General features: G+C 46.0%; 1 protein-coding gene across 1 annotated transcript in view; it reads right to left on the bottom strand.

The window, feature by feature from the left end:
- TM9SF4 (transmembrane 9 superfamily member 4) overlaps positions 1 to 23,478 on the bottom strand; it is a 53,967-nt gene that overhangs the window by 12,945 nt on the left and 17,544 nt on the right. The window contains exons 2-11 of the mRNA XM_058562955.1: positions 16,955 to 17,068; positions 12,216 to 12,315; positions 7,281 to 7,449; positions 7,051 to 7,180; positions 6,388 to 6,511; positions 4,930 to 5,048; positions 4,717 to 4,828; positions 3,301 to 3,371; positions 1,124 to 1,256; positions 65 to 146 (exon numbers count right to left, since the gene is read on the bottom strand). Of these exons, the coding sequence (XP_058418938.1) occupies positions 65 to 146; positions 1,124 to 1,256; positions 3,301 to 3,371; positions 4,717 to 4,828; positions 4,930 to 5,048; positions 6,388 to 6,511; positions 7,051 to 7,180; positions 7,281 to 7,449; positions 12,216 to 12,315; positions 16,955 to 17,068 (1,154 nt within the window). The remainder of the gene's footprint in view (positions 1 to 64; positions 147 to 1,123; positions 1,257 to 3,300; positions 3,372 to 4,716; positions 4,829 to 4,929; positions 5,049 to 6,387; positions 6,512 to 7,050; positions 7,181 to 7,280; positions 7,450 to 12,215; positions 12,316 to 16,954; positions 17,069 to 23,478) is intronic.

Raw genomic sequence — 23,478 nt, forward strand, 5'->3', positions numbered from 1 at the left:
GACTTGTTAGGTGGAGCGTAGGTGGCTTGTGCCAGTCCCCAGGAGCCCACTCAGACACACCTACCCCATGAACATGAAGAGGAAGCAGGCGGTGGTCATGAGAGCTCCCCGGCTGGAGGGTGACAGCATCCCAAGCATGGCCACAACTGTGGAGGGAGGGGAGGAAAGAGAAGATCAGGGTGGCTGATCGCCAGGCCAGGTTGGCTGAGAGGGCAGATGAGGCTCCCCTACTCCGTTGAGCAGCATGCTCCCTTTCCACTCTACAGGAGAAGACCAGGTCTTAGCTGGGGTTCAGAGGGATGCACCAGCCACTGGGCCTTGGCTGGCCGCATCTGTACGGCAGCCTCCAGCCCACAGAGTGCTTGCAACCAGCCACGCACCGAGCTGAGAGCATTATGAATGCCAGCTAACTGAATCTGCCTTATCAACCCTGGGAGGTGGACATTAGTTTCCCCATTTCTCAGGTGAGGAAACTGAGGCTCACAGAGGTTAAGTGACTTGTCCAAGATCACAAAGCTTGGAGGCATGAGGCTGAGATACAAATTTAGGCAGATTAGTTTCTAAGAAATTTGATTTTAAAAGTTCTCATCATAAGAAAAAAAAATTATAACTGTGAGGGATGGATGTTAACTAAACTTACTGTGGTAATCATTTTGCAATATATATACATATATCAAATCATTATGCTGTACACAAACTAATATAGTATTAAACGTCAGTAAAAAATGGTTAAAATGGTAAAAAAAAATTATTTAGGCCGACTGGCTTCAGAACTGTCTATAACTACTATATATTAGATTTTTGGGGTTGTCTTCTGAGAAAAAAGACCTGATTCCAGTCCTAATTCTGGTGCTGACTTGGGTAAATCACTTAACGCCTGACTGCAAAAGGAGGCCAACCTCAGCTTCAGCGACCGAGTGGCATGGTGGGCTGCCAGTGGGGCAGGCAAGTTCTGAGGAGGGTCGAATCACTAGGACCTGGGGCTGAGAGGACTCAGCCCTCCTGCTGGGATGGATAGCTCTGACTGGCCCAGAGACGCCAACTTGCTCCCCTTCTCCAGGAAGGGAAGCCCACCTTCTCTCAGACTCAGGCCCCCACACCCAGCCGCACAGAGCCCACTCACAGATGACGATGAGGATCATACAGAAGAGCTGAATGCCTGAGCCCAGCAGGGAGCTGAGGATCATGGGGTACTGGGGGGGCCTGAAGACATCACCGTGCACGAGCTTCCACCCAGACTCTTCCATGGTGTCTTCCTGCAGCAAAGGGCCAGAGTGAGGCTGCTTCTTGGGCTCTGGAGGAGGCAGCTCCTGCAGGACCACCCCCAAGGACCCACGCCCCCTAACTAGGGCTGAGGGTTCCTCAGGTGTCAACCAGCTCCACTCGGACACAGGAGTGTTAGTGACAGGAGAAAGTGCTTCCCAGAGAACTGTCACACGGGGAAAGGAGGGCACAAAAGTGAGGCTTACAGCTACATAAAAGGAGAATCTCCTCCCCAAATTCCACAGACCTCACGTGTGGAAAAATAATGTAAACATGAACACACTGAAATGTTAACTGTGACAGTTTTTGGGTGGTCAGATTTAGAAGCAATGTATTTTTTTTTACTGACTATGAAAGTAACACATGCTCTTGGGTCATAAAAAAAAGTAAAAAAAAATTTTTGGTATATGGCATCATATTCAAATGAACAAAAAGTAATAAATGTTTATCATGGAAAATTTTCTAAAAATCCAAAAAGATTGAACAACAAAAGATATAAATGTCTGTACAAATAATCCATTATTATTGGATATCAGGTTATATCCAGTTTATTTAAATTATAAGTAAAGCTGCAATAAACATTTCTAGACCAAGTCTTTGTTTTTTTGATGCTTTCCTTAGGAAAATTATAGAAGAATTACCAGGTCAAAGCAAGTTAACTATTTCAGGTTCATGATATATACTGCCAATTAATTACTTTTCAGGAAACCATATATGTTCACTTGCATGGGTAGCATGGGAAGGTGCTTATCTCACATTAACCTCGCCAGTAATTAGTACTATATGAAAAAATAAAAATCTGTGCTAATTTGGGGGCTGGCCCGGTGGCATAGTGGTTAAGTTTGTGTGCTTTGCTTCGGCAGCCCAGGGTTCATGGGTTCAGATCCCAGACATGGACCTACGCATCACTCACCAATCCACGCTGTGGTGGTGCCCCATATACAAAATAGAGGAAGACTGGCACAGATGTTAGCTCAGGGACCATCTTCCTTACCAAAAAAAAAAAAAAGTTTGGGCTAATCTGAAGGTCCAAAACTATCTTCTCATGATTGTTTGAATCTGCATTTTGGGGGGTTATCCCTGAGGTAAAAATAGTTTTTCACGTGTTTACTAGTTATATATAGTTCCTTGTCTATACATTTTTTGCTCATTATCACATTAGAGATTTTAGCGTTTTTGTTTTTTTTTTTTTGGTGAGGAAGATCAGCCCTGAACTAATGTCTGTTGCCAGTCCTCTTTTTCTTCTTCTTCTTCTTCCTTTTTTTTTTTGCTGAGGAAGACTGGCCCTGGGCCAACATCCATGCCTATCTTTCTCTACTTTATATGTGGGATGCCTGCCACAGCATGGCTTGATAAGCAATGCATAGGTCCGCGCCCAGGATCTGAACCTGCGAACCCCGGGCCGCTGAAACGGAGCACGTGAACTTAACCACTACGTGACGGGGACGGCCTCCAAGATTTTAGGTTTTTTTTTAAAGAGATTTTTTTTTTTTTTAAAGATTTTATTTATTTTTATTTTTTCCCCCCAAAGCCCCAGTAGATAGTTGTATGTCATAGCTGCACATCCCTCCAGCCGCTGTATGCGGGACGCGGCCTCAGCATGGCCGGAGAAGCGGTGCGTAGGTGCGCGCCCGGGATCCGAACCAGGGCCACCAGTAGCGGGGCGCGCGCACCCAACCGCCAAGCCACGGGGCCGGCCCAAAGAGATTTTTATACCAATTCTTATAACTGTATCATCTTTTTCCAAGTTTGTTGCAAACATTGTTTTACCATTTCACTTTTCTGTTTTGTTTATGTATTCGGACATGCAGAACAGTTTTTAAATTTTTAATGTCAAATTCATCAAGTTTTCTTTCTGTGATTTCTTCTATTGCTTTTACGGGTCATTAAACATTTTTTTTCCTTTTCAATATTAAGGTTTACTCTACGAATAAACACACGCACACACACCCACCTCCTGGTCTGGTAGGCTCGGAGCCCTACTGCTAGACTGCCCTCCCTTTCCAAGTCCATCCCTCCCCAGCCAAGACCTCGTACAATGTCATCCTCCTTGTTATAGTTGGCGATGTCCTTCCGGAGGGTCCGAATGATAATCATACTCAGGATGCCTGAAACAGATAGGGGTGGGGAGGAGGAAGAGTCATCAGCACTGCCAACCAAGTCTCCTGTGCTGCATGCCTGTCTGGGCTTGGGGTTTCACTGAGTGACAGCTGGCATGCATGGCTTTCTCCGGTGGGAACTGGCTATGCAGCCACCAAGGGTCCTCTCGTGGGCACAGCTCCACCCCACATACCCAGGGAGGGGTGCATGAAGGGTCACTCCCCTGGTGGGGGAAGGAAAGAGCTGCTGGGATGCATGCTTTTTATTCTAGGGAGGACAGCATCCTAGCTGCTCCATGGCTTGGTCCTACCAGCTTCTCCAGTCTCAGCTCCTCCCAGGCTCCCCTCTCACTCGGCCCCTGGCTATCTGCTGCTTTTGTTAAAATCTCAGCTCTCTCTCACCTCCATGCCTTTAACCAGGCTACTCCCTTTGCTGGAATGCCCCAATCTTCCCTGACTCTTACACACGTTTCAAGACTCACCCCAGGCATCTTTGCCTCTCAACACCCCAAACAGTTCAGGGACCCCCCACTTGTACTTCCACGGCACCCTGTTTACCTCTCCAGGCAGCACTGTGTAGTGCTTAAGACAACGGGTTGTATGACTTGAGCCAACTTAACATTTTCAGGCTTAGCTCATGGGACTTCAAGGATCGAGACATTTGTAAAGTGCTTATTAGCACAGCAGCTGGCCCCTCGGTAAATGTTTAATAAATAGTAGCTAGCATTATCTTTACTTCTCACATGGTATTGAAATGATCAGTTTCACTCCACCTCTGCCCATTACGCTCCCACCTCTCACCATCCAGCTTCTTACCAAGCTTGTCCTGCTCCAGGGCCGTGGCCCTCGCTGGATCAGTCTTTCCTGGATCTCCCTCCTCATTTAGAGAGGTCTCCTCTAAAGTAGCCTTCACCCTTTCCTCAACAGCCGTGTATTTGGTCACCCTGTGTTTCTGCTTCATAGCACTTCTCATCATCTGGAACTCAACTATTTCTTTGCTTTTCTGTCTCTCTCCCACCATCAGAACAGACTCTATGAGGGCAGAGACTGGGTTGGGCTTACTCAACACCATATCCCCAGCATCTGGCATAACGCCTGCACAGAATGAGCAACAACCAAGTCTGGATGAATGAATGTGTGCATGAAGAGAGGTATCTGTCTTCCCTCAGGGAGCTCTCCAGAGTAGAGGCTGAATTTTTTTCACCTTTGTATACCTGACGCCTAGCACAGAGTGCTGATGTCTGTTTTTGACCCACACTTGGCCCCTAGAAGTCCCCCTTAAGTGATGTGATGCCTCAGCCTCTCATCCCTCACTGCCTTGTCCCCTCCACCCTCCAACCCACAGATCTCTCACCTGACAGGAAGAAGACTACCACGACAGAGTTAATGATAGAAAACCAGTGGATCTGCACGTCACTCATGGTCAGGTAAGTGTCCCAGCGAGAGGCCCATTTGATGTCACTTTCCTGGCAGGGGGGCAGGAAGCACTAGAGTTAGGCCTCCTGCTAGACAAGTCCTGCCCAGACCGGAACCCTCCTCCCCTGCCGTGGGCTCCGGCCCGTCTCACCTCCCAGTGTACAGAGTAGGTGAAGTACAGCTGATTCTCCTTGGTGGGGTCAATTTCTTGGGGTGAGGAGTTGGTACCCTCAGGTAGGGTGCATGAACTCTTCTCGTCTGTTTTGAGGTCTGTGAGAGACAGAGACTCAGTCTGTTCCTGTGGGGGCCAGTGCCACTACCCAAGGGCTGTTCTGGGGGGTGCCCTCAGAGGCTGCCTGAGGGGGCAGCAAGCTGCTGGGACCCAGGGTCTGAGTGGAGGCTGGGAGAACAGCTGGCAACAATAGTTTTAAAATTATGCTCCCCAGGGCCCTGACCTTCCAAAGGGCCTTAGGGGTTGCAGAGAGGCACGTGCGGGGAGGGAGGGAGGGATCTGAGTCCCTCATTTAGTCAATCAATCTTCCGTCACTCAATTCAAACATTCATTTACTCATTCAATCAGTCCCATTCAACGTGAAAAACAACACTGACTCATTCTATCATATGTTTACTCACTCACTTAGTCCCCAGAGTCCTGGCACTTCACTCATTCACTCACTCAGATGCTTCTTTTATTCATTTACTCATTTGTTCATCCAGTTATCTGTCTATTCATTCAACCAACAAGCATATCATAAACACCTACTATGTGCCAGGTACTGTGCTGGAGAGAAAATAAAGGAGACAGAGTCTCTAACCTCAAAGAGCCAGTGGGGGAGCAGATGATGTAAAAATAATCACATAATAAACATAAAGCTGTGCTCATGACACTCACAGGAGGCGAGGCAGTATGCTGCTCTGAAAGTACAGGATCTATGAGACTTCTGTGGATGATTTTGTTTGAAAACTGGGTTCCACAGCTTAAAAAAACCCCAGAAACCCACCACCACTGTGGACAAAAGGCCAGGTTTCTTAAGTGGAAGCGTGCCCTGTGGTGAACAAGGGCTGACAGGTGAGGCGAAGCTGGACCAGGTCCTATCAGGCCCACAGGGCTGGGGCTGGGCTCTCAAATTCCTGCACAGCTGCTGACCCTGGGCCAATCTTAGTCTATGCCAATCACTCACACGGACGAAGACAAACACTGAAACCGGCTGCCCGATAGCTCTGTCTGTACCCCTGCCCCTTGTTCTTCAACCCAGGGTGAGCTGGCTGGTTCTCAGGAGAGGCCCAGCCAAGCCCCAAGTTGCTGTTTGGTCTCGGCCAAGTCACCAACCTCTCTGAGCCTCTGGTTCCTCATGTATAACTACCACATAGCTCTGGGGGTTGCCGGGAGGTGGTAAACTGGTAAGGTGCCAGGCCAGGACACAACAGATGTCAGCTCTCCCCTCACCTCCCACCTTCTGTAATGGGAACACAGCGACCCTGCCTTGGCTGGGCCCATATGCCACACTGGGGCCTATTGGCCATGTCAGGAATCAAGTGTGAGAAGACCCTGGGTGTGGAAGCCCAGGCCCATCCAGCCCTGCCCCTCTGGTCAGACCTCCCCACTCACCCTCCAGCCTGATGCTCTGGGGAATCACCTCGAAGCGGACGACACGGTATGTGTGCTCCTGGTCCTCTTCCAGGTCCTCCCGGTGGTAGTAAAGGATGAACGAGAGGTGGTTGTGCAGGTAGATCTAAAACAGAGCAACAGAGAGAACAAAATAGCTAGTAGCCAAGAGACAACCAGAAAATCACTCAGGAAGACCACCCCAGGTATTGGGTCCCTCTCCTCACCCAGCAGGCCCAGCTGTACCAACCTTCCAAAAACACTGCTCTCAGAGCACTCCCCTGCTCAGAAACCCTCCGAGGTCACTCAACAACTAGTAAGTGGTGGAGGCAGGACTCAGAACCCAGGGAGCCCACATGCGCTTGACCACTACCCTCTCCTACATACCAATGGAATTCCAGATTTTTTTTTTTTGGTTTTAATCTCATAAATATGGAAGCTGAGTTTTTAGGGACTGTGCCTTCCACCTCCTGTGTAGCATCTGCCAAAACATGCAGACTTCTGACAGACCACGCCCAGGGACAACAGGAGGACCCTGCCTCGGCCATCCCCCATCTTTTCTGTTATAAGCCTAGAACTAAATGTTTCCCGCTTCTCTGTGGCCCCAAGTGCTCATGACTTTAGGGTGTGGCTCCCCAGCTCTTTGAGCACAATGTGACACTCTACCTTGTTGACATCCATGAAGCCGAGCCGGTAGCCGTGTTCAAACTGCACATCTTTTTCCTTCTTCTTGTCATCGCCGTCGCGGTTGGAGTAGAGCTCCAGCCGGGTTGCCACAGGCAGGTTGTCAGCAATGCTGGAAACCCAAGGCCCTGCTCAGTCCCTCTGGACCGCTTCTTCCATAGTGCCCTCCCCTACGTGAACTTGAGGCCGGCAGGGAGCGGAGGACAACTTACAGGTGGACGTAGTAGTCTTCCGAGATCCGCTCAGCCACGAGCCGGCTCTGTTCCACAGTCAAGGTCACCGGCTTGTTGGACTGGCTGCACAGAACCTCACACTTCTTTTCGCTGTTCATGAGAACCTGGAAAGGGGTGTTGACAATCCGGTCCCCTCTCAGCACCTCTCCTGCCATAAGAGAGACAGATGGAGCTCAGAGCTTCAGCCCTGAGGTTGCTGAGGTCAGCAGAGCCAGCGAGACACAGGGCTGACCACGGGGCCTTCAGTAGTTCCTCAGCCTGGCACCCACTGCTCTACCACATCTGCTCACGCCCACTTGTCCGTCTGACTCCCACCTGTCGCCCTCTCCTCCCACTTTGTGCTCTAGCACCACCAGACTCTTCAGAGCACAAACATGCCACAGCATGCCATGCCTCTGGGCCTCACGTCGTTTCCTCTGCCTGGAGTGCCATTCCTTGCCCCAAGTTCCTGGGAACCCCTCCTCACCCTTCAAGCTCAGCCTCTATCACTCTCTGGGAAGCCCTTCCTGACGCCCTTAGGACTGAGCTCGTCAGTGCCTCCTCTGACTTCCCTCTGTACAGAGGCAGCATCATACAGTGGTGAAGAGACAGGGCCACCTGCTATTGAACCTGGGCTCTGCCACTTACTAGCTTAGCAATGTTGGTAAGTTACTTAACCTCACTGAGCCTCAACTTCCTCATCTGTAAAATGGGGATAATAATAGTACCCATCTCACAGGGTTACAGTGAGAAATAAAGTACCAGGCACAGAGTAGGCAGGCAACAAATACTATTTTTATCATGAGCATCACTTCTGTACCTTTTCATACATCAGTGATGTGACTTTGCACAATGTGATGATATATTAGGTTTCTGCCTCCCCTACGTGACTATGACCTCTTTAAGGGCAGACGATGTTCCTTATTTATCTCTGTCTTCAGATCCTGGTTCAGGCATGGAGGGAAGTAGGACAAAATCCAGCAACTGAGATTTTTAGCCAAAACATGTTTCTACTTAATGAACTGGCACACCCCTTGCATGCCTACTGCCTCCGAGTCACCTGCTGCCAGTCGTCACGCTAGCAGGCACTAAGCAGTTAGGGATGGTCGACTAAAACCAACGGCACTTTCACTCTGAGCTGTTCTAACAACTCTACTGGGATGATGTGAAACTGGGGCAAGCTGAAGGAAACCGACCAAAGTCAACAGGCCGGACTAACGCCTGCACACACATCTGGTCTCACACCTGCCTACCAGTGTGGACCCGCTTGATGTGGCACTCTCTGCCTGGTCGGTCGGTCATTAGTTCATTCATTCATTCCCAAACATGTACTGGGTATTGGTTACGTGCTGGGCCCTGAAGACAGAATGGTGAACAGACATACTCATGGAGCTTATGGTCTAGCTTATGGAAGATGAACTTCAATTAAATAATCAGGATAATGAGAATATATCATATAACCCTAAGAGGAACTTGCTCTAGACATGGGGGACTAGGTCTAGGAAAGTTTCTCTGAGGAAGGGATGCTTGAAGTGAGCTCTAAAGGAAGACAGGAGTTAACTAGGTAAAGGGATAGGGGAAGGGTATTCTAGACAGAAGGAACACTATGTGCAAAGGCCCCACAGGGGTGGGAGCAGTATGGTAAACTTGAGAGGCCTGTGTGGTTGCAACGCAGACAGCAAAGGGGAGAGTGACTGGAGGTGAGCTGGAGAGATGGGCCGGAGCTGGACGTAGGTGGCCTGCTCCTAGGAAGTTTGATCTTTATCCAGAGAGCAATAACAGCAATGAAGGGTTTCTAACAGGGTGGAGGAAGACATTATCCAATTCTGGTTACAGAAAGATCACTCCAGCTGTTTTGTGAAGAAAACATAGAAGATGTAGGACTGGCTGCGGGCGATGGCACTCAGTCATGCAAGTGAGGGATGACAGTGGCGGGATTAGAGGATGTGGTGAGGGTGGAAACAAGAACACAGATCCAGGAGCGACTGAGGAGGTGAAATCTAGGGGACCCAGTACTGACTGACACGAGCGATGAGTGAGGAGTGGTGCGTATATCAGGAAGACTGAGGTTTCTACAACCAGGTTCGAGGTGGGAAAACAGGAAGAAAGCAAATTTAGACTGAAGGCATTTTTTCAGTTTGGATATGTCGAGCAGGCAATTAAGAGATCCAAGTTTAAGGCTGAGAGGAGAGGTCAGGATTGCAGGTAGAAGCTGTGAGTTGTTGGTACACAGATGGTTAAGTGGCAGGGTGACAAGCTACACCAGTGTAGGGAGTACCACTCAGCTGTGCAAGGTAGCAGCCCTGTCAGTCGTGGATGAGGCCACCTGGGAGGGGAGGGGGAACAGGGGCCTGGATGAAGGCCTCTTCCTTCTTCCTCGTTTTAGAAGCCTAGTAATGTAGGTGAGTCTGCAAAACCCAGGGATGGACCGGCCGGTGGAGAGCAAACACAACAATAGGACACCTGCATGGTCCACTGCTGAAATGATTCGGGTCATCCTCTGCCATCTCACAGATGACAACTCCGAGAACCAGAGAAAGACAGTGACTTGCCCATGATCATACGCGAGGACTGTGGCAGTGCTAAACCCTGGGCTCTTCCCTCTACACCATATCCTACTGCCCACTTCTTTTCAGGTCAACGAGGAGCTCACTCGAGGAAAGGAAGAACACACAGAGAGGAACAGGGCTGCAGACCAAGTAAGGCAGGTATCACTTCTTGATATTTAGAAATTAAATTTAAACCAAGAAAGAGGACATACTGGTCTGGAATGGCTCATTTCTAATACGGAAGTATTCCTTTTAACTTCTTAAAGCTGGGAGCAGATAGCCAGGCCTCGTTGTTCAGGCTAAAGGAGCAAGAAACTCTGACTGTGGACCCTCTAAGGGAGTCTGCTGTTGTGCTCCAGTCCATCTGCCACAGACGCTCCACACATACACCACAATATGAATCTCTGTCCACATGATAATCAGGAGCACAGCCCCCAGACAGCCCAAATGAACCTTTCTGGAGAAGGCAGCCTGGACAACACAAAGAATTCTGTCTTCAGAGTTAAAAAAATCTGGGTTAATATCTTAATTTCTCCACCTATTGGCCATGTGACTCCAAGCAAGTCTTTCAAACCCTTGAAGCTGCTGTTCTCTCTCCTATGAATTGGGGGCAATCATATTTGGCTTTGCAGAGTTACTATAAGAATCAGCTAAGGTAGTGTGCAGAGTGTGGTGCCTAAGGGTCTGGACTCTGAAGCCAGAGTTCCTGGGTGCTGCCACTTAATAGGTGAGCGGCCTGGGGCGAGTGACTTTTCCTCCTGGTGCCTTACTTCCCTTACCTATGATAAAGGGACAGTAAGAGTAGCTACCTCATAGGGTTGTGAGAATTAACTAAGTTAGAGCACAGACGTGCTTAGAACAGTGCCCAACTCACAGGAAGAACCCTCTACGTTTTAACCGTGATAATGACGATAAAGCAGAGTTCAAGGCTTGTAGTCCAACAGGCATTCAGTCAAGGATGTTTCTGCTCCACTCAGTAGGACACTAACATTTACTGAATGCCTACTATGTGTCAGGCACTGGGTCAGAAGTGGCAGAGAGAGAGAGGAATGAAAGACATGATCCCTCTGCTCAAAGAGCCCCTAGGCCATGACCGGAGGCACTACACAAAGGCAGAATGAGAAACAATACGGCAGGATAACTTTTGTACACAGAAGTTTCCATTTTTATGAGGCAGGAGCATTCTCTAGCTTCACGAAAGATGCGGCAGAGGCTCAGAGAGGTTAAGGTCACGCAGTATCACACTGAGGAGTGCCCAACTGCTAAGCCTTGGGCTGCCAACGAATCCACATCAGCTCAGAGGGGACGGGAGTTGCCACTGAGAGGAGCTTGGTATCAGGAGGCCTGGAGGACCAAGCAGGTCAGGCTTCCCAGGCAGAGGCAAGGCGGACGGAGCACAGTGTGGAGTGGAGAGAGAAAAGAAGGGTAAGTGGCAGGCAGGAGGAGCAGCCCAGTCAGCGGAAGTCAGCCCAGGCCCTGAGACCAATCTCTGTTCAGCAGCACAAGGCAAGACTTAGGGACAGGCGGTGCTGCCCGCTTTTGGTTAAGCTGGCTCCAAGGCCTGCCTCCAGCTGGTCTGGGACACTCAATACCTGGCAGTAGACATACTTGTCAACTAGGGGTTCTGGAAACATCTGAGCCAGGGGTAGCCCTGCTTTCAGGGGCCTGCTCAAGGACCAGTTCTCTCTTTTCTCCCTCTTAAGCTGTAAGAGAAGAGACAAGTCTCACACCTTTCTATGTTTTTATCTCCAGGACTTAACACTGAGATGGGCACTAAGTACTAATAATCGTGTCCTAAATAGAGGCCTCCAAATATCTTTTACTTTAAGTCTGAAATTCTACCAAATGGAGAATTATCTCAATTGGAATAAAATGGCTGCTATTTACAGAACACATACGCCAGACACTGCGCTGGGTGCTTCACACATTCTTTGAGGTGAGTCTTGCACAGCTTAGCAAGAACCATGGTGATGTCTCTGCCTCCTTTAGGGCCAGAGGGAATCACTCACTCTTAACTAAAAACAGAGCACGTTACAGAAGCCACAGGAGAGAGAGAAAAGGGGATATCCAGAAATCAAAGGAGAGTCGGACTAAGCAGTAGCCAAGGGCTCCGCCTCTGAAGCCTGACTACATGGATTCCAAGCCCAGCTTAGCCATTAATTAACAGTATAACCAGAGGCAAGTCACATAGCTGTAAAATGGGAATAAAAACAGCAACTATCTCCCTAGGGCTATTAGGAGGAGTAAATAAGCTGTATGTATGTATGTAACTATGTAGAGTTGTGTCCAGCACAGTGCCATGTAAGGGTTAACTGCTATCATCATTACGAAAAGATCTGGGTTTCCCTTTGGGAGAGGCCGACAGCAGCGTGAGAGAAGAACTTACCCAGATTCTCTGCCTTGTAGGTTATTTTGCTGGGCTGGCAGAAGGGCAGTGAGTAGTACTCATAAGGTAGCTGGGTTCGAGAGCTGGTGAGCTTCACAGCCTAGTGGGAGAAGAGAGGCTGTTACTCCTCAATCCAGAAACCAAGATGACTGTTTCACTAATCCTCCCTGGTATCCGTACATCTTTGGTAGACCTGGTAATATTACCTAATAAACAAACTAATTGCAGCAGACACAACTGTAGTATACTACATACTATACTGCCTACACTTCTGAATTACTTCGTATTTCATTAGTTTTAGATCACATCACAGATTTTGTTTAAAATCACAACCAAATTCAATGTATACTGAGAGTCTTCAACATGCTGCTATCCTATAATTTCACTTCTAGGCATCTTTCCCAAGGAAATAACTCCAAACGAGGAAAAAACCTGAGGAACGAAGAGGTTCACTCCTTATTCACAACCACAGTGGTCTGCCTCTGGTTCCAGCTCCAGTTCCAGTGAGCTCTCTCCTGCCTCAGGCTTTGAATGTGCTGTTTTCTCTGCCCAACTCTGTGCCTATCTGGTTCCTTCCCACATTTAGGTCTCGGCTTACATCCTTTCACGTAGAATTCCTTCTCTAATCATCCTATCTAAAGGAATTCCTCCATTGTTCTCTATTTCAACACTCGTACTTTCCTTTGTAGCATATCTGATAAAAGGTAATTATTTTGTTTACCTATTGTTCTTTTTAATCAGCGTCCCCCACTAGAATTTAAGACTTAAGCTCCATAAGGGCAAGAACCATGCGTGTGTCTCTTACCTCTCTAACCCCAGTGGCTACAGAGTTAGGCACACAGTTGGTGCTCATTAAGTGTTTGCCAAATGACAGAAGAGAGGAAAAATGGAAAAACAACTAAAAGCCCCCACAATGGGAAACTGGTCAAGAAACCATAATATATTCATTCAATTAAATATTACTCAACCATTAAAAATGAAGTTTAAAGGGCCGGTCCTGTGGCTTAGCGGTTAAGCGCACACGCTCCGCTACTGGCGGCCCGGGTTCAGATCCCAGGCGCGCACCGACGCACCGCTTGTCCGGCCATGCTGAGGTGGCGTCCCACATACAGCAACTAGAAGGATGTGCAACTGTGGCATACAACTATCTACTGGGGCTTTGGGGAGAAAAAGGGAAAAAAAAAAGGAGGAGGATTGGCAATAGATGTTAGCTCAGGGCCGGTCTTCCTCACAAAAAAAAAAAAAATGAAGTTTAAGACGACCATAAGGGAGAATGTTTAGGAAATGAGGCAAGCACACAGAATATAGCCCTGGAATTGGTGACAGTCAGACAACTCCCTCCCACCATGGATAAAATAGAACCAAACAAAATGTTGCAAAAAATAAATTTTAATCTAAACGCAACTAAAATTATCTCTGCTATTTAGGAACGACTGACCATTCCTCATACACCATCTAAAAGTCTAAACAATTTTTAGAATCCAGGTCCACAATCCTTATTTAAAATTCTTGCTTTGGAATTAGGAATTTTTTGGATTTTAAAAGGGCAATGTGGTATAATAAATCATAGGTTTTATAATACCTCCCAGCTGGGTCTGGAGCAGTACCCCATATTCAATGACTATTTGTGCAAGGAAATGCAAAAATATTCATACTAAGTGGGATAAATAAAGTCAATAAACAGTTCAGGCCAGGTCTCGCCTACGAGTTTAGAAAAACTCTGGATTTCAGAGCTTTTTAGTTATCTAACTGAAGGACTGAGGACCACTATTAAGCATTTCATGAGTTGCTTGAGGCAAAATGGCCAAAAAGTTATGGTCTATATAACAGCCTGCTATTTTGTGTTTCTTAGCATTCTCTCTTTCTGGACAATCAAAAAGAATCCACATTACTATGTTCCCTCCCACCCTCTCTTTTCCCACCCAAGGTGTCCGCTCTCCCATCCCCAGCCTGGCAGGACTGGAAGTCAGAGCCGCCCTGTCCTCCCTATGCCACGAGCCTTGCTTTGGAGGAGGCTTTAGGCAGAGGCATCAGGAGGAAGGGTACCGCAGTGGTAGGAGATGGGGCTCTGAACTAACCCTCTATCTTCCTCACCATGTGACCTTGGGCAAGTTGATTCACGTCCCTGGGCCTCAGTTTCCTCACCTGTAAAATGTACAGTAAATCTGTAGAACATACAGTATCTGCCTCAAGAGCGTTCCTGGGGGCATCTTGAGCTAAGCCATGCATAATGCCAGGCATGTAAGTAACCCTCAATAAATGCTGCTTTAATTACTGTTCCTGAAAGTTACAAGTCTGACTTCTAAGGAAGAGATATGCTCACAATAATGCAACACACGTAATGTTGCATTTACTCATTACTACCTAGTTCTAAACACAGACACCCTCTATAGTCATTTATCAGACGTATTTATTCACCCTACCAGGCTGTCTACTAGGAGGTGGTGACACAGCAGTGATCAAGGCAAACAAGAGTCCAGCCCTTTTAGAACTTGATTTGTGGCAGTTTTCAGGTTTCCACAAATGTATTACTTATATTTTTAACCTCTAAACTGGTTAACTATCCCTGGGTAATCAGAGGTTGCTTGTATCTGATGTCCCAAACAAATATGACATGTAGCAATTGGTAATCTTGCTAATACAGTTATGTGCCACATAATGACATTTCGGTTGACAACGGACCGCATATACGACGGTGGTCCCATAAGATTAGTACCATATAGCCTAGGTGTGTAGTAGGCTGTACCATCTTGGTTTGTGTAAGTACACTCTATGATGTTCGCACAATGACAAAATTGCCTAATGACACATTTCTCAGAACGTATCCCTGTCGTTAAGTGATGCGTGACTGTACCTAAAATGCAGTGGCAAACAAAGGGGCATGTACATGACAGCACATCTTGTGGTCAGCCTTTTGTGGCTTTCTTGTATTCTGCTTCTCCTTTTGAACACTGTGATGCTCAGGACAGAATAAAAACTTTATTTTCATGCAATCTCTCTGCTTTGCTTTTGCACAGACCAGTAAAGACGTGGCTCACCTCAATGCGGTAATGAGGCAAGAAATGTACGTTTATTTTAGAACTTATTTTCCTAACTTTATAAGTTTTGCTAGCCCCTTTTACAGAATCACTAAGGATCTGAAGGACTACTTAAATATTTCAACTATACATTATTTTGCCTATGGAGAACCAATGTGGTAATCAAGAAGTCAGGGAGGTGTGAGAATGCCAAGTACCCGACACCATAAACACTGCACAGAAAAAAAGACTAAGAAAAATATACCCAAGTATTCAGAGTGGTTATATTTGGGTGATGGTAGAGGGGAGTCCCTTTACCTGGGGGCCCTTGTACAGGTTACGCCCCTTCCCTGGAGGCAGTCCATATCCAGTGACCGGTTCGTGGAGGGACGTAGAGAGCCAGTGCCCTTGCCTCAATGTGGAACAACTCTGAAGGGCTGGCCACTCCAGTTCCAGAGCTTCCCAGGGGCCTCTGTTGTACCACAGTTCAACGTCTCCCTCTGCCCAGTCCTGCTTCCCTCTCTCCCTCCCAAGTGCTGACCCTGAGACCCTCTCCAATAAATCTCCTGCACCAAATCTCCACCTGAGAGTTTGTTTCCTGGAAAACCAGATCCAAAAAGATCTACCACCAACCTGCAGCCCTGTGTAGGGCTCAGAATGCCACCAAGAGTCCATCATCGTAGAGACATTAATCAAGGTGCCAGCCTGCCCACTGCCCCTCATCAACCATATTTTAAGTGACTCTTTCCTCACCCCTACTACAGTTGACCGACCCACAGGTGGGCATCTAGCCTGAAAAGGAGAAGTGGCCCAGCTGGATGGCTTCTCTCTGGACTCTGATTTAGGGCAATGCTTCCCAAACCCTAATCGTTCACTTGCCTTATCTACTTACCACTTATTCTGCTATTTATTTAGATGTGACTCATTTTTAGCTAAACACATTTATTTAAGAAACAAACATTATATCCCTATTAAAAATGGAAAATCAATAATGATAGCCATGAAATCATGAAATTAGCTATATTTTCTAATACACATTAAAAGAGAATAGCTATTAAAATATATTTGTCAAACACTTAAAATCTTCTCATATACCACCACTCAGATATGCAGTACACAGTTTGGAAATACTGAACTGGAGAATCCAGCTGGTGGCAGAAACTAAAATTGAAAAAACAGAGGCTATCATAGGCTGTGTATGCACAGACAATACAAGTTATGCAGAGAAAGCTGGTCACAGAGAGGAGGATGGAGCAGATGAAAGAGGGAGGCAGAAACGTCATAGAGGAGGAGACAGAAAGGGATGGAGACACACACACGAGACGGAGACACACACACGAGACAGAGAGACACACACGAGACAGAGACAAGTGTGAGAGTGAAAGTAAGAGAAAAACACAGACACAGAACCAGAACCAAAACCAGAGCCAGAGAGCAAGAGAAAGAGAGAGGGACACAGAGAGAGAACACATTCACACAGGCAGAGCTGCAGAGAGCCAGAAGCGGACGGAGACAGACGAAGAGGCCGAGTTCCCGGAACTGTGGGCTCCTGAGGGCACTCTACTTGCAGCCCACGCAGCATATGCAGCGAACCCTCGTTCTCCCAGGGTAACTGGCACGGTCTTTGTTCTCTGCAACCACAGGAGGGACGTGCCCACTCACCATGGTCCTCCATCCAGGCTGCCCAGTACAGAGGTTCCAACAGTCCACCAGTATACTTACCTTGATTTCCACAGGGTCGTTCTGGTGGAAGTTGATTGGCGCGACCCCTGGGACATAGAAGGCGCTTGTATCACACGTGAGGGAGAGAAGCAGCAGGGACCATGGCAACCAATCCTGCTTGGAAAAAGAGAGGCTGTAGTTGGAACGGGGGAAAGTAGTGAGCACCCCTCAGGGGCAGATCAAGTCATAGCACCTCCATGTCTGCTTTAACTGGCCCAGTTTCACCCCTACTCCGAGAAGCCCGAGGCCCTAGTAAGTGCTGCCTTCCAAATGTCCCCAAGAGTGCTACAAGGCACCGATTCTGCACTTCCAGAAACGAGTGACAAAAGGAGTGAAGTAACTGACATCAGGACAAAAGGGAAGACTGTAATACAGGAGCCACATCTCCTCACTTCTGGATCAATGTTCTTTTCACCATTTCACAGTGCATCACACGCCTGTATAGCTAGCAGGAAACAAAGCTCCACATGTTCCATTAATTCCCATTTCTCTATCAGCAACAGTCTCGCTTCATCAGGAAGCTCCTGTGTTACCAATATATTTTCCCACAAGCCTTCTCCAAAACTGTACTGACCTCATCACCTCCCACTCTCCTCCTCACTCAGCTCCAGCTACACTCGCCTTCTTGTTGTCTTAGCAAGCCCCTCTCCACCCCTCAACACCATCACCTTTACTCTTCCCTCTGCCCTTCCCACAGATACCTGCATGGCTCAGCTCATTTCTTATTTCATTCGGGTCTCTCTCCAATGTCACTTCCTCAGAGAAGCCTTCATTGACTCTCCTATCTAAAATCGCCTCCTCAGGACTCCCATTACCCATTCTCCATCCCCTTACTCTACTCCACTTCTCTTCATGGACTTATCTACTTGACATGTACAAGACATATTTGTTTATTTGTGTATTATCTATCCCCCTCCACTTGAATGTTATCTCTGTGGGAGCAGGGACCGCGTCCCCAGCGCCGGGCACAGAGGAGGCACTCAGTAAATAACCTGCATGCAGGACAGTCACCTGGGAATCAAAGGCAAGAGAGATCAATTACCACCCTCAAGAAACGTACCCCATCAAAGCACCGCTTTCCCTTCATTAACAACACGCTTCACCCCCTAAGGAATGAGAAGAGACTCCTGATTCTCTCTCTCTGCCTGGTCTGAACAAGGAACTTCTGTCGTCTACACACCTGAATCGCCAACTCCACTGCGCTTCTGCATCTGCCTTCTCTCTCTTCACCGCTGGGGTATTTCAGGCCCTTATTTCCTCCCACCAGACATTGGCCACAGCCTCCTGATTGCCTTGCCTCTGCAGCATCTTCATCCTTCAAGTTACCCCCCTCCGCACACACACTCAGATGATTCTTTCTGAAACTCAGTTTTATGGGGAATCAGAGTCACTCAGGGGGCTTGCCAAAAACATAGACCCATCTGCATTTTTACCAGGAGCACAAATTGATTTAAAAAAAGGCTTTAAAATTTTAAGGTTCTGAGCTTAGTGCACTTTTTGTAGACACATAGCTTGGTCAAAGTCTTAAAAGCAATACATTCACAGATTGTCTTCCCCTTGATTTCTTGTGAACATTTATAAGTAACTTCCAGCTGATGTTCATTATGAAGTATGAAATATTAGTTTGACCCCAATAAAAATAGTAAAAAATGGCTAAGACAGTTGTATTGTATTTGGTAATCCAGAGGTCAGCAGAATTAGAGGTGGGAACAGGATCTTTAAAAGAAATGATTAGAAGATTAGAAGGTAGAAAATTGCCTCAAGGGGTAGGACTCTGTATAGGAAGACAGTATTTTCCCCCCGTCCTTTTTTTTTAAACTTTTTTTTTTTTTTTTTTCCCCCAAAGCCCCAGTAGATAGTTGTATGCCATAGCTGCACGTCCTTCTAGTTGCTGTATGTGGGACGCGGCCTCAGCATGGCCAGAGAAGCAGTGCGTCAGTGCACGTCCGGGATATGAACCCGGGCCGCCAGCAGCGGAGCGCGCGCACCCAACCGCCAAGCCACGGGGCCAGCCCTAAACTTTTTATTTTTTAAAAAATTTAGATTTACACAAGAGTTGCAAAGATACTATGAGCGCTCCCACGTACTCTTCACCGAGCTTCCACTAATGTTAACATCTTACATAACCATGGGTGAGGAAAGCTTTTAAAAAATAACTAGCTTTAAAAAGTTTTGAAAAAGTAAAACAAACACAGTAAATAATTCAAACAGTACAAATGGGTATACCATGAACAATAAATCTCGCTCCCACTTCAGCTCACCATAGATAAGCGCTATCACCAGTTCCCTGAATATCCCTCTAGAGACATTCTATGCACGCACGAAGGGAAGGGTTTTGTGGTGTGGGTTTGCCTTGAATACAACAACAAATAGATTTTTATTCCTTCTTTCTGGGACAGAAAAGCCTACGGACCGCAGGCTGGTTACAGCGGTCTGATTTCCCTCGATCAGAGGACTTCCTCCACCTGACCAATCATCAGAAGATTCTGGCCCTCCGTCTTTGGAACCCTTTGCTAGGCTTCACTGTCAGTCCTTAGGATGTGAGCGCTTCGTGTGAGAGAAATAAACCCTGTCCTCTTTTTTCCTCTAATTCTTCTTTGTACCTGAATTACAGTTACCTAAAATGCAAGGAAGACAAACTTTGTATTACTGGCATAAACTGCCCTCCAAAAGTTGTTTAAGAAAAACAACTCAACTCTGAATTTTTGAGAAACGATGCAGAAAACAATCCTCACACAAAGATACTATTAACAAACCACAAATCAATTTATCTTAGAGGAAGGATCAACAGATGAAAAATAGCAAAGGATATTTCCCTAAACGCTAGAATCTTTGAATAAGATAAGTTGGCAACTGAAAGCAGTTCAGAAGTTCAGCTTAGAATTAATAACTGCACCAAGATGACACTGTAAGTTTTAGATATTAAAATGTCACTGTTTTGATATTCTCGTACAGCTGGAGGGATTATAAAGCGAATACTTCTGGGGGCAATTTGGCACTCTGTATCAAAAGCCCCCCAAAAGTGCATACTCTTTCACTCTGCAGTTCTACTTCTAGATATGTTAAGAAAAATATGACAAACATGCCAAAATGTACATAAAAGGATGTTCACCACAGCATTATTGAAAACAGTGAAACAGTTCACTACTTATAATAGTAAAATGTCCAATATTAATGGAATGAGTTAAATTATGGTGCATCCACTTATCTATTTACGTAGTCATTAAAAATGATGATATATTTCCTGAGTGGGAATGTTCAAGCTTTAGATTTAAGCAGAAAAAGCAGGGGATAGAACACCACATAGCAGAATTACTTTTTCTTCAAAAGTTATCTTTGAGAAAATGTTTAGGAGGCAAAATGGGTTATCTGAGTGATTGATTTGTTCTCTTTTTTGTATATGTGTATTTTCTAGTTTTTCTTAGGGGATTATATAGTATTTATACCACTTAAGAAAAATAATAAAATAAATCAGGCAAAAGAAAACATCACTGTTCCGAACACCTGTGTTAGACTAATCCTAGCTTGATATGGAAGGACCTCCGCCTGCTGGCCCCAAGATGCCTTTCCAGCAGCACCTCCCACCTTCTCTTTCTGAGCCTTTGGGAAGACCCCGAGATTGTCTCTGCCCTTGGTGAGCAGACTCGCTCAGGTGAGGCTGCCTTCAAGCCTTTGCTTAAGCTGTTTCTGACACCTGACCTCGCTTTAGTCAAGTCCTACTTACCCTTAAAGGTCCAGTTGAAATGTTTCTTCCTTCAAGAACCCCTGGATCCCCACAGGGGGAATTCTTCTCTTCCTTCCTTACTTTTCAAGGCATTCTGTAAATATTTCTATGATGACACTAGAGGCAAAAGAATGGAAACTACCCAATACCCAAATGAACTTTCACATCTATACATGGTCGAAGAATGCTGCTTGAGCTAGTACACAAATATTTAAATCCATACTTGTTTAAGGTCCTACTATAGCACTTTTCAGGATGAATTATGGTCATTTTAGTATCTGTCATCTCTCCAGCTGCACTAATCGCTTGTCTAGCTTTGTTGATGGGGGTACTCAATAAATCCTTATCAAACAAATTAATAAGCACCAATCAACCTCTGATCTATACAATTATGAAACCATCCACTCACATACAGGTTGAATATCATGGTTCTCAATCTCTGCTGTATCCCCTTGAGAATCTGATTTTTTAAAAAAATTCTCAAATTTAAGGAGTTCTTGACATCTCTCATCTTTCCACGAGTCCAAGGACCTAGTCTGAGAATCCCTGAGATTATCTATTATGCCTATATCATATCTGTATGTCTAGGAGAGTGGTTTTCAACACTGATGCATATTAGAATAGCCTGGGGAGTAAATGGATTAAATTCCCAATCAAAAGGCATAGAGTGGCTGAATGGATTAAAAAAAAAACAAGATCCAGTGATACACTATCTACAAGAGACTCACTTTAGATCTAAAGACACACATGGGCTGAAAGTGAAGGGATAAAAAAAGATATTGCACGTGAATGGTAACAAAAAGAAAGCAGGCATGGCTATACTTAGACAAAATAGACATTCAGTCAAAAACTGTAGAGTCAAAAGTCATTACATAATGACAAAAGGGTCAATTCAACAGGAAGATATAAAAATTATAGATATATACACACCCAACATCAGAACACCTAAATACATATAAAGTAAATATTGACAGATCTGAAGGGAGAAATTGACAGCAATACAATAATAGTAGGGGACTTCAATATCCCACTTACAATAATGGATAGAACATCCAGGCAGAAAATCAGTAAACAGCTGATTTGAACAGCTCTACAGACCAAACAAGACCTAGCAGACATATACAGAACCTCCCACCCAACTGCAGAAGAATACACATTCTTCTCAAGTGCACATGGAACATTCTCCAGGACAAATCACATGCTAGGTCACAAAACAAGTCTTAAATTTAAGATTGAAATCATTTCATGCATCTTTTCTGACCACAGTGGAATGAAAGTAGAAATCAGTAACAGCAAAAAATGGAAAAGTCCACAAAAATGTGAAAACTAAACACCACACTCTTGAACAACCATTGGGTCCAAGAGGAAATAAATGAGAATTTAAAAAGCACCTCAGACAAAAGAAAATGAAAACACAACATACCAAAACTTATGGAATGCAACAAAAGCAGCACTAAGAGGAAAGTTTATAGTAATATATGCCTAATCAACAAAAGAGAAAGAACTCAAACAAACAACCTAATTTCACACCTCAAGGAACTAGAAAAAGAACAAACTAAGCAGAAGGAAGGAAATAATAAAGATTAGAGTAGAAATATATAAGAGAATTTTGAAAATAGAAAAAAATCAACAGAATTAAGAGTTGGTGTTTTGATGGGCCAGCCCCGTGGCTTAGTGGTCAAGTGTGTGCGCTACGCTACTGGCGGCCCAGATTCGGATCCCGGGCGCGCACCGAAGCACCGCTTCTCTGGCCAAGCTGAGGCCGCGTCCCACATACAGCAACTAGAAGGATGTGCAACTATAACATACAACTACCTACTGGGGCTTTGGGGGGAAAAAAAAGGAGGAGGATTGGCAATAGATGTTAGTTCAGAGCCAGTCTTCCTCAGCAAAAAGAGGAGGATTAGCACGGATGTTAGCTCAGGGCTGATCTTCTTCACACACACACAAAAAAAGGGAGTTGGTGTTTTGAAAAGACAAACAAAACTGACAAAACCTTAGCAACACTACAGAAAAAAGAAGACTGAAATAAACAAAATCAGAAATGAAAGAGGAGACATTACAACAGATGCCTCAAAAATAAAAGGGATCATAAGGGACTCTTCTGAATAATTACATGTCAACAAATTGGATAACCTTGAAAAAATGGATAAATTCTTAGAAATATACAACGTACCGAAACCAAGTCAAGAAAGAGAAAGCCTAAACAGACCAATAAAAAAATAAGGAGACTGGGGGGCCAGCCCAGTGGCGCAAGTGGTTAAGTGCGCGTGCTCTGCTGCGGTGGCCTGGGGTTCACCGGTTCGGATCCCGGGCACGCACTGACGCACTGCTTGGCAAGCCATGCTGTGGCGGTGTCCCCTATAAAGTAGAGGAAGATGGGCATGGATGTTAGCCCAGGGCCAGTCTTCCTCAGCAAAAAAACAGGAGGATTGGCAGATGTTGGCTCAGGGCTGATCTTCCTCACAAAAAAAAAAAATGAGACTGGGGGCCAGCCCGGTGGCACAGCGGTTAAGTGTGCGCGTTCCGCTTTGGCAGACTGGGGTTCACAGGTTCGGATCCTGGGCGCGCACCGACGCGCTGCTTGTCAAGCCATTCTGTGGTGGCGTCCCACATAAAGTAGAGGAAGATGGGCATGGATGTTAGCCCAGGGCCAATCTTCCTCAGCAAAAAAAGAGGAGGACTGGCATTGCATGTTAGCTCAAGGCTGATCTTCCTCACCAAAAAAAAAAAATAAAAATAAGGAGATTGAATCAGTAATCAAAAACCTCCCAACAAAGAAAAGACTAGGACCAGATGG

Source organism: Diceros bicornis, chromosome 19, assembly GCF_020826845.1.
Source record: "Diceros bicornis minor isolate mBicDic1 chromosome 19, mDicBic1.mat.cur, whole genome shotgun sequence".
Lineage (NCBI taxonomy): Eukaryota > Metazoa > Chordata > Mammalia > Perissodactyla > Rhinocerotidae > Diceros > Diceros bicornis.